Raw genomic sequence first — 11998 nt, forward strand, 5'->3', positions numbered from 1 at the left:
AAAGGCTGCAATGTCCCTAATGAGACAATTACTGTCGATCCAACAAAGAAGCCACCTGGCTCCCGCGTGGTGTCGCGACAGCACTGCGGGAGCTACAACTGCCTTCTTCCTCCGCGAATGCGGAATCATGGCCCAATTGTGACTGGCGCAAAGTGAATTCTAGTGCTGTGGGTCCCCGTATGAGTCAGTCTGTCCAGCTGGCTTCAACCTGCCACACGGTCAGTGGGCCTTGTTGAACAGGTTCCACATAGGGCAAGAACTCTGCACAGCCAACCTCCACCACTGAGATCTTTATGATAAACCAAACAGCAGCTGTGACTAAGTTCAGCGGAGGTCTCCAAGAGATCCACAAGTGGCCACTGAGGATGCTACCGCATGGCTCGGCGATTGTGCACAATGCTGAGTGAATGGGTCTAACGCGAGTGTATGGGACTCCCGAGTTTGTGGGTCTCCGTGTGAGCCTAGTCTATGGGAGTCGAGCTGCGATCGCGTTGATGTGCAAACTGTTGCAGACATCACCGACCATTGTCCAACGGTAAACGCTCATGCAAGATGTGCAAACAGAATCCATCTGGTGACCCCAGACGCCAGACTCGTACACAGTTCTCAACTCGGTCTGTCGCAGTTCAAGTGCCGTACAAAATAACGTCAGAAAACGACCCCATTATAGCAATAAATAACAATTGAAATAAATACATGTTAGCAGCCAATTTATGTTATACCAGGTACCTTTAAGCACACTTTTCAGAAACACACCCAGACTAACATCACTGTCCAGTGCGTCATTAGAGCAGTGCATGAGTTACATTTCTGCCACGCGTTTCATACGTCAGTGTCAAGATGTAAATAAAAAAAAAATAACAAAGTGTAGTTTTGTAGTGTGGTCGTTCATGCAAATCGCATCTCACTATCACTGAGGAACCAGACAGGTGGGAAGACCGCAGCCAGGTGGTGAGATGGCGGCAACGTCACTGGCGCGCTATGGCAAGCGTGCTTCACCATAACGTGAGTGGACTTTAAACTCCACGCTCTATCGGATGACCCTGGACACATAGGCCGAGGTCATGTACAAACAGGGTATAAGAGCGACCTGGTTTTTGGGTTGTGTATACCTTTTAAAACCAGATGGGATGTCCAGTCAGGATTCACGTACATTTACAAAAGGAATGGATGACGCAAATTCGAACCCTCACGTCTCACGGGCAGAGCTGCCCGCGACGACCTTCGCAAGCGGGAAATAAGAAATAAAGCCCGGCGGCATGCGACTGTAGAGAGAAGGTAACAACATTGCACGTGACTTACGTAACCAATTCTCTAGCACGCATCATGGGAACGAGGATCCGGCGCAGTCAGAAAAACCTGCGCCACGCCCCAACGGAACGACACGGAGCCCACTCAAAGCTGACAAGCCGACGAGCCAGAGGTGGGAAACCTAGAGCCGGCGACTTAATTTCGCTTGACGCAACGGCCACATGAGATCTACCAAGCACCTTGTGGGGGCAGAATATTTTTGACCCGGTAATTTTTTGGTGTGCTCAGACATTACAGTGTGTTAGGATTTGGCCAGCCAGAGGTATTGAACATCCAATTTAGCTCTCTGTAAGGAAAGCTTGGTATTTGCGCAATTCTCATAGCACAAAGGCTATCGGGAAGACGCTATGTTTACGCCTTGTAAGCTTTACAGAACATTTCCAACTATGGATTGCCCACCTCTGCTTTAAACAAGGACGGTGCGGTGAAGAGCAGGAAAGAAGAGGAAACGGAGACGAAAAGAGGGAACGGGAAAGCCCCTACTGCTGCCGATGTCTCCTCTCGTGTCTTCGTCGTTCAGTCGGTCTGCGGCACAGAGATGGTGGGCCCCTTGGGGTCGTCGAAGCGGTCCATGGTCTTGAGCTGCAGCACCATGTGCACGCCGTAGGTGAGCACCAGCAGCAGGATGAAGCCCACCACCAGGCCCATCCACACGGCTGGCGTGAAGAAGGAGGCGCAGTCGCTCGCGTACGCGAACTTCCCATCGCGTACGTTAAAGGCCTGGATCTGGTGGGGGGGGGGGGGGGGGTTCGTGGTCAGGGTTGGGGTCAGAGAAGGGAGGTCAAGCCGATGTAGATGCAGAGCAACAACTACAATTTCACATTCTGGCGTGACAACCTGAATGTGAAAGAAGAAGATTGCTCTGCCGATTTATCGGTTCCATCGCTCGCCTCTCCTTACTCTCCCAACTACGTCGTCGTCACCTTCTGACATCGCAACCAGTGCCGGACGACGCAGCATCGCCGGAAACACCTCTCACCTGGAAGTCCTTGAGGGACACGTGAACGTGCGCGGAGATTGGTGACACGGGCACGAGGCGGGCGCCCGAGTCGGGGCTGGTGCTCACGACCTGGCAGCGGTACGAATATATCGCCGGCGCGTACACGGAGCTGACGTTGAACTCGGCGCCGGCGGCACCGGCGCTGCTGTTGGCATAGGCGACCGCCACCTTGTCAAGCGTAAACCAGCGCTCGGCCGACACCGGGTACAGGCGGTTGGACATGGAGAACCTGCGGCACCAACGACAACGCTGTTCAAGGGCGGTTGTGCCAAGTCCAGTTGGTCCTTTTCTTACATGCACATGGGGTACAATACGGTGCGCCGCTCGCTGCAAGGAGTTCCAAATGAAACTTTTTTGACTTAAGACAACACGGCAACGATAGCGAGCATGACAGAAACTATGGCACAAAATATATTTTTCCTTTTAATTAAAATGTCTTGGGATTTTCCTCCCAGTTTTATCCCGATTGCTCTATCACATCGTAAGAAGGAGCATCCATTTGACATTCATGCAGACATTTTTTTTTCAATAACAATTGCAGCAACTCCATGCCAGCATGAGTGCCCACCTGATGGTTAATCTCTGGACCGGCAGAGTGGGGGTCCTACTCTTGGAGAACTGCAAAGACAGCCTGAAAGAAAGAATGACCGCAAAAAACTTGTCAGCGTGGGTCCTCTTGTGTGGCAGCGTTAAAGCGACAGAAGGCATTTTTTTTATCAAGGTCCTTTGTCATTTTGTGATGCACAAGTGAATTAATTGAGTGGCATTTGTTAATATTTGTCCATTTCCCCCAGTTTTATCCCAATAGTGCTAGGGGTCACGTCATCCTTTTATAACCCTCACAGCGCAGTGTGACCCTTCGTGTAAGTGGACGGCCCACATACGTGGATACCACAGAGCTACCTCTAAGAGCCCCACAAGTGACCTCTGGTCCCTACATTAGGTGCATCACTTTTCCACCTGCCCTACCACGGTTCGTCACATTGGAGTAAAACCTATAACCGTTCATTCTTAGGACTGCAATTTATCCAAATTAAGTGCAGAACCAAATTTAACTTGGCTAAATTACACGTGAACCCAGGATCTCAGCAGTGCCAGCTCATCACTCTGACCTGTGAGCCACTCGCCTTGCATGTTTTATTATTATTATCAACAAAGGTTAAAGGGGTTCATGCATTCTCTTCATTCTTCTGCCGCCAACAGGGGGGCACGACAACTCTTGTAAAGATTATGCAGTGTGAACATTTTTTGTTGTAGTATTTAAGACCGGAAGCAGGTGAATTGCTTCACTATTCATGGAAAATCGCCCGATGATGCTGGTTGATGTAATTACCAGCGAAACGTCGTACTACTCAAATTGTAAATGTTGTGGATTTACTCTCCAACACACCAGTGGGCTGAGGTAGTAACTAATTGATTACGTGACAAACCTTACTGGCTGTGTCGGGTGTTGGAAGGTTACGACACATTTATACTTACGTGATCTAACCCAAAAACCTTTATTATGAATAATATTAGTCGTAAAAGCCTAAGTGTTAAACTGACTTTTTTGAGAGTGTAACAAAATCCCTGCATACGTGTGATTCGTTGTGTGGTGTTTTAGTTTATGTTGCTGTTCGAGGTGACTCACGTGGCGTTGTCGGGCGAGCAGCTCGAGGCGCTTGTGTCCACCTGCTCACTAAACGTGGCCTCCGTGGCATCGTAGCTGACCTGGCCGATGCGCAGCATGACGCGCGATGCCCACATGAATATGCAGTCGCTCGTCTTGTTCCTGAACGTCACCGGCGGGTACAGGCCCACCCCCACCGCCGCCGTTGACGGCGCCGATGACGCCGACGATTCCGCCTGCATCAGCTTCCTGCCGGTGCCAGCAGCGGCCTGGTAAATCTCGCGGATGACCTGCGCGTGAGCGCAGCTACGTTAGAGGTGCGATGAATCAGACCCTCTGCAGTATCAATAACGAGTTTTTGAGCAACCCGGCTTTAGTTTCGAGGCAAGGGTTGGTGGTTCACTGAGATTTGGTTCGCTCCCAACACCCAAATACGCAATGCAGCAACTGCGTTAATGAAGGTTGGTAACACTATGAGATCTCTTTCACCAGTGGCAAAATATAGTAGTAGGTTTTTACCCTTTTAAACTGGTACAAAACTGACACCTTTATTCAAGGCATCATGTTTGCAATAACCACAACACAAGTAGTCAAAAAAGCAAACAAAAAGAAGCAACTCTGATAATGATAATAATATGCAATGTCCTTGAAGTTGATTGGTCCACACCCGAGACGGCTTTCTTTAGAGCCTAGTCCCCATTGGTGTTGGACCAGATGACACCAGAAGGCGTACAACTCAAACACAGTGCAATATCAGAGTCTTGAGAGCTCGGGGTAAGCATTTACACTATGAGATCTCTTTTACCAGTGGCAAAATATAGTAGTAGGTTTTTACCCTTTTAAACTGGACCAATCAACTTCAAGGACAGTGCATATTATTATCATTATCAGAGTTGCTTCTTTTTGTTTGCTTTTTGGACTACTTGTGTTGTGGTTATTGCAAACATGATGCCTTGAATAAAGGTGTCAGTTTTGTACCAGTTTAAAAGGGTAGAAACCTACTACTGAAGGTTGGTGAGACAAGGCAAGCTGAACCATGGCAGGGCACATGCAATGGGAGTTACGTGCGGGAACTACGGCCTAACGGGCGACGTTTTGCGAGATGGTCACTCACCCGAGAAGGCCTTGATGCTGTGTAAATTGCAGTAAAGGGAAATCCGCTTTTGTTCAGTTGCTCGGTGACTTCTCTGATGATTTCATCTGCAGAGGGAGGAGACGTAAAAAGGTTAACGTGTGCCCCAAACAAACCGAAAGCTGACAAGTGTGCAGAGAAGCGCGCAGAGTTACACTGAGAATGTACAGATCAGCTAACAAATGCAAATAGTACACGCTATCTCGACCGTACAGACACGTAAGTGAGCTGAAGGAGGACACATCACTAGAAAAGATGATGGCCAATGATACAATGGTGATACAATCGCAGCCAAGGAGAGAACCACCACCACCACAGGGATCAACAGACGACATTAGTTCGTCTACACAAGCAAGACAGAGCGTGTCATTGAGACAGAGATGGAGTGGGCAGGCTTTCGACACAGAGTGGATCAATGATGTCTGATGATAATAAAACATTTTTACTTGTGATTCACCATAGGAACGGGAGTAAAGTCAAGGATAAAATGTATTGAAACAGAGCGAATAGCAAAGGAAAGGGATGTTGGGACGAAAGTCCCCAAGACAAGGAAGGCATGGCTCAAGATGGGCAGCAGGAAGGAGCACTGGGCAGGAAGGGGAGGAGGCAGAGAAGGACTGACCGGGCCAAGATGTTGGGGATGATGAGAGGGTGATGATAATAGGGGAGGGAAGAAGACAGGGAGCGAGAGAGAAGGAGCGAGCAGAAATGAGCTGCACAGAGCGGTGTCTGTTTTCACAGGGAGCAGCGGGGAGACCGGAGGGATTCAGAGTGGCGTTGACCACACAGAAGTCACTTGGCTTACAAGAGGCTTGAGCGGATTTAGAGACACAGAGAGTGATGATTACAGATATTTGTTAAACGTATACATTTTACGTACCGTTTCTCTCCAAGGCCTCTTTGGGCGACGACACGTCAGGGCTGGTAAAGCAAAGGGAACAAACCATCATCCACTGCAGCTTGAAACTCCTAAGATCACCACGGTTGTCTTTCCTTTGCCTTTCCCCCCACATGTATTCCGATTGTACTATAGTTGTTGCGAAACAAAGAATCCATTTAGAACCATTGCAAAACAGTGCACCATTTGTTTTAGAGAACAGCCCACTGAAGTGGATATTACAGAGCTACCTATGGGATCCCTTCAAGTGGCCTCCGGTCCATGCAGCAGAGAGCACCACTTTCTCATTTGCTCTGTCTGTGAGTAATGTTCATTGCATGACAGCCATAAAAGTACGAGACATAATTTTGTACATTTGGCATTTGCACTGTTCTTATTTATAGATCAAGGCAATCACGAAAAGCATTATATTTCACAGACGGGTACAATCTGCCATTATGGAGAGACGTTGCTATGTGGTTTACCCAATTATGAAATTCTAGTGAAATTTGTTTTTACTCGCAAACTCTGGGTATGAATAACAAAACAAAAAAATACTCAGAGAAGCGGTCATGACCACACATTAGGGAAACCCGGGCCCTGACTTAAACGGACAAACAAATTCGGCCCAACAGTGCAGGGCAGGGACGGGCTGCACCTGCTTGTGCGAGGCAGGTTGACGAGCAGCAAGTTGGGCCGCGTGGGGTCCAGGATGGGCTCCTGCGAAGGCGAGCGCCCCAGTCTCAGCTCCCGGACACTGCGTCCGGCCGCGAGCCGGTCGCGTAAGAACGCCGGAAGGTTCCCGGCCGAGCGCCAGTCGACTGACGGAAGCACCAGGGAGGACGGAGCCGATGCCAGAGCTCTCTGCGACACAGCCGCGCGAGCAGTATGTAACGTGTAAGTCCCCCCCCATCCCGAGTCTCACCTCCCTACCACCTCACTTCACCAACCAGGACTGATCGGCGTGGTGCAACATTGGGTCAAACTCCCCCCCCCCCCCCCCGTTGCTGACACAGAGTGTGCAGACATATGTCAAACAAGGAACTGAGAAAGGGCTGAAAATATCATCGCATCACCATCATCATCACCTTCAAAATGACAAGATGGATCTCAATTAAAAATATCACAAAACTAATTTGTAGATGTACAGAATAAGTTATGAAGCAATTGTCCTTTATAAAAAGACAAACATGCATTGGGTTTGAAACATGCGTTCTGCTTCACAGCCTTAGAAAATATACTTTAAGTTGTTTTTGCAGCGTAAAGGTAACATTTATATTTTATTTTGTAACTGAAATATTTACCTGAATGTTGGAAAATGCATTATCTCCGTCGGCTCTCCCATAGTGCGTGAAGTCATCAACGCTCAGCTGAAAAACAAATATATATACAACACGTTGGCCAAGGAGGAGATGTTCATAGCAGAGATGGAGTGAAGACAACCCATCACGTGAGAGTGAAAGGGTGGATTATCACATCACAAGACCGGCAGTGGATTATGGTTGATGATTATGAGACTAAGGCATTTCCATTGTGAACTCTCACAGTGAACAGTACAGTACTGTTTTCAAACCCCCCTGTGAGATGTCACCGAACAACTTCTGAAGTTGCTACAATGCTAAGCCTCTTTGTCTAAACTAGGCGGACAGTAATTTTAAGTGCCCTTCAAAGCGTTCATCGCTTATCCATCAAAACAATTTTTTTTAATTGACAGCCAAAATAAACCAAATAAAAAATACAAATTTAATGAGACCTTTAACGCGGTTTAATCAACGCTGGCGGCTCAATGGCTCCGACAGATGTTCCACCAGGCTACATAATTATACAAGACTTATGGCTGTTTAAATGATAATCAGACATTTGGCAAGTATACATAAACACATTTCATATTTGGCAGCGGCATGTAAATTAACGTAAAAGGAGCGTTAAATAAGTCGGTGTCTGGTACGCCACGGTTCATGGGGATAAATTTATCTTTGTAACTAAAATTGGACGTCAGGCCTATCTAAATCCGGATGGATCACGTGCATTTGAATCCAACGGTCTAAGTCCATAAAAAGAAACTCGTGCGTGTTCTGACATGCATTAGCATGTCTGTCTCTAAGAGGCTTACACTCTAAAAAGTGCCATTAAAATGCCCAGTGAGCTAGAGAATTTAAAAGGCACATTCTTTCTGTTCGACGAAGGCAGACATGTGCCAGGCAGTAGAGAATGCGTTAAGCTACCAGTCACATAGAATGTCTCAATAGAATTACAGTACTCAGTTAGCCTTCAAGGTCCACACAAGACCACAAACAGCTCTCATCATGTAGTTGTCAAGGTGGTAGGGGTGCAATGATATGCCGATGAATACTGATCACGATTGATAAAATTATTACATGTTGTATGTCAGGGTTCTGTGATTGGTAGCCCATGGGCCACTGGGAGTGGCCTACCAAGAGATGAGGAGACCACAGAGATGAAAGAGATACAAGCAAGAGAGCTGTAGACACGATATAAAGATTAGGGAGATTAAAACCGGTAAACAAGAGAGAGATGAGCAACCCTGTGACAGGAGGTCGGGATTAGGGGTCACAAGTACAGGATGGACTAGAAACATGAACACTGGCAATGAATATGAAATGAAAGCGGAATAGTGCAATGAAGCACCAGGAGATCCAAGCTTGAAATTATACTGCAAGACAGGAAGAGGAACACGTGGATTAGAGACCCTACACAATTTTGATACATCTAAATTTATGCTAAGAAGAGTAAATGGGCTTGGGCAGGACGGGCTGATGGCCATTTGTCGAGGAAAATAACGGAGCGGAAGTCGAAGGAGAGAACGCACCCAAGAAGACGTCCACCACACAGACATGGTGCGATGCAATCAGCTCGTGCAGGAGCCAGATGGAATGTTGGGCCCATCCCAGCGATTATACCAAACGAAGATAATCGGGACTTCACCGACTGTGGAATCAGCTGTCGGCAGTCTCACCCATCCATGACTCATTTAGTGATGCCCTGGCAGCTGTGACGATAATATATTTTTTGTTTCAATAAGAGGAAGTCGTCAGTGTCACGGAGCCGTCTCGTGATTTTCTGGTATAAAAAAACATGCAACCATCACATGACACGCGTTGAAAGTAAATGTTCTCGTTTGCCCAACCCCACCCCACACCCCCCACTAACTCGAGCCCGAGCAAGCTTACAGAGGGACTACGCTGAATGAAGGATCATGCACTATGTATTAGCTCTCTATTTAATTATCCATCACAGGTCAGAGTGTTCGTGAATTATTTACACAGAGCTTGGTAGCAGAGGGAACAGTTGGGAGTTGATAACCCCTGCTCAGTGCTGGCCAGCGAGTAAATTTATTAGTGGGGGCATGGAAGCTCGACAGGATGGGAGGATGGGAGGAGTGGGGGGGGGAAAGGGGGAAGGGGGGCAGGAAGGGTGGGGGAGGAATGGGGGGGGGCATGAATCCCATTTCTAAGTATAGCAACTGGCCAGCGCACGTGTGGGTCAGTAAGCAATGTTCTTTTAATTTTCTCTTTTCAGGGCCCCCCCGGCCCCCTAATGATGGAGCAGCCACCACCACCCCCCCTGCCACCATGTAACAACGCAGTAATAACGCAGCTCACTTTGTCCTGAAGAAAGAGCACCAGGTTTTTGTCGGGCATCTGCAGGGCTGGCTTCAGGTATCCGTGCAGCTCCTTTGCCGTCACGATGTGACCCGAGTGCGGGGAGGTCGCCGGACCCCACAGGGAGCTGGCGGCGGCAGCAGCAGCGGCACCAGCAGCAGCGGCACCAGCAGCAGGGAGAGAGGAGAGAATTCAGCGGCGGTAAAATTGTGGCGCAATTAATGATTTGGAGAAGATATTAGAATGTGTTTTTTTAACTAAAGCAGTGCAGTGGCTGTAGGTTTTGTCCTTTGTTTCTTGGCATTTGTGTTGGCTCCGGCATTAAAGAAGCACGAGCCGCAGTCTTGGTAGTCTAGCGACTCCTAGCGTCGGTGCACGGCCATCACAATTGTCAGTGGGGCATCGTTTTGCGTTACATTACAGGCGAAGGTTTCAAAATACAGTACCGTGCTCCTCCCCCCCCACAATCTTGTTCCGCATGAGCCGTCACATCAAGCTACCCCCCTCCTAGTGCACAGAGCGCAGCAGCAGCACCGTGAAGAAGAGGGGGCAGCAGAAGTGCGTATCGGAGCGATCTCCTGGAGCCTCTCCAGGGATCTGTGTGCCACAATCTAGTGGGGGGGCAGCACCTTGCATGACCGTCAACACGATGTATTTATACTCCCAGAACTGTAATAAAGCTACATTTAATGCAAACCCAGCTCGACTCCCAACAACTCGAGGGCTCGATTTAATCAGAAGGCAGCCTGGATGGGAACCAGGATCTCTTGCCAGCTCAGTGCACTCACCTGAGCAGCCGGGACTTTCTCCACTGCTACATTGTTTACCGCCTATTCCTGTGCTGGTGGGTTACTACTACAAGGCTGACGGTGCTCAATTTTATTGCCAATAAGAGCCCCCCCCCCCCCCCCCCCACGTCTGCTGTCAGTAAAGATAATCTGTGCCGAAAATACGCATCGGTGTAATGTGACCACCGTTACATTAGGACTAACATTGGGTATCGATATTGTGGCATTGCAAGCAGATGGTGGCATCATGAATCGTCGCCCACGCACAGATGGGACGGCAGCGCAGTCCTCGGGGGAAATGCGAATCGGGGTCTGCGCGCCATCGCTTCCTTCCTTCTGCTCGCTCCCGCAACTCGTGCACAACAACCTCGTCAGCCACCAGGCGGGCGGTACAACAACAACAACAACGACGACGGCGAATGGTGCCGATCGCCTGGCCCCATTCACGCAACATTCGACTGCAGTGTCGACTGTCGTGGCGACTGCAGTGGCCGCCGCGCGTCAATGGGGTTGTTGTTGGCACGGTGCTGCGAGAGACCTCCGCTGTACACCGCGTACGATGCACCAGACTGCCGCATTAAACACAAATCACGAACGATACAATTGTTTCATGTTTTATTTTTATTATTGTATTACTTCCCTTCTACGTGACTTTACCGAAAGAATCAAGAAGATAATTGTTTTGTTTTATATTTTTATTATTTTATTATTTCCTTTCTACGTGACTTTACCGAACGAACCAAGAATATGAATCTCTGCAGTCACGAAAGCTTTAAATCAAAAGATATAATTGTTGTCGATATTATATTATTCGATGTTAATGTTATTGGCGAGTGGTGGGTTGCCCGAGGGGTTCCTTTTCGTCATTCCCCCGGCCCGCAATGGCGGTTGCCCCTAGCGACGCGAGACCGACCGGGCCCCATTCGCATCCGTCGCGGGCGGGCGGCAACTCACGCGTCCGAGGTCCACAGCAGCACGGGGACCTGGTCCACGGCCGCCGCGACGCTCATCGCCGCGAGGAGGGCGACGGCGACGGCGCCGCCGCGGCGCAGGAACGAGCGTGGCCACGTCGCCTCCATTGCGTCCAACGTCGCCTTGCAAATCGCCCGGAGCGCACGAAGGCGATCGCGGGGGGGGGGAGGGGGGGGCGTTGACGACGCGCGCCATTGGTCGACGAGCGCGCGGCGTTGCGATCGCCGTCCAATGGGAAGGCGGCGAGCGACGGGGCCCGGCGCGCGCTCTCGCTGGCCAATCGGGGAGGCGCCCGAAGTGAGACGGATCATTATGCTAATGTATCCTCATGTGTGCACTCATTAGCATAGTGGCAATGCCGACATTGGCGAAGTGAGACCTGCTATTATGCTAATGTACCCTAATGTATGCACTCATTAGCATATGTGCAATGCAGACATTAGCGAAGTGAGACTGCTCATTATGCTAATGTATGCTGATTTATGCATTCAATAGCATAATGGAAATGCCGACATTGGCAAAGTGAGACCTTACATTATGCTAATGTATCCTCATGTATGCACTCACTTGCATATAGGCAATGTAGACATTTGCAAAGTGGGATGGCTCATTATGCTAATGTCGGCTGATGTATGCATTCATTAGCATAGTGGAAATGCCGACATTGGTGAAGTGAGACCTTACAG

At 49.1% G+C, this 11998-nt stretch overlaps 1 protein-coding gene across 1 annotated transcript; it reads right to left on the reverse strand.

Annotated features, from left to right (window-relative positions):
* Positions 1-695: 695 nt before the first annotated feature.
* ATP6AP1 (ATPase H+ transporting accessory protein 1) lies at positions 696-11507 on the reverse strand. The gene is given in 11 exon segments (XM_061574093.1): positions 696-2037; positions 2291-2540; positions 2880-2942; positions 3942-4210; positions 5035-5120; positions 5933-5973; positions 6588-6793; positions 7234-7299; positions 9553-9679; positions 11295-11473; positions 11475-11507. Coding segments are annotated over 11 exon segments (1530 nt in total). The 3' UTR covers positions 696-1827.
* Between the last annotated feature and the right edge of the window lie 491 nt (positions 11508-11998).

Source organism: Lethenteron reissneri, chromosome 54 (assembly GCF_015708825.2).
Source record: "Lethenteron reissneri isolate LAM-NWPU_2019-01 chromosome 54, ASM1570882v1, whole genome shotgun sequence".
In the NCBI taxonomy this organism is placed as follows: Eukaryota; Metazoa; Chordata; class Hyperoartia; order Petromyzontiformes; family Petromyzontidae; genus Lethenteron; species Lethenteron reissneri.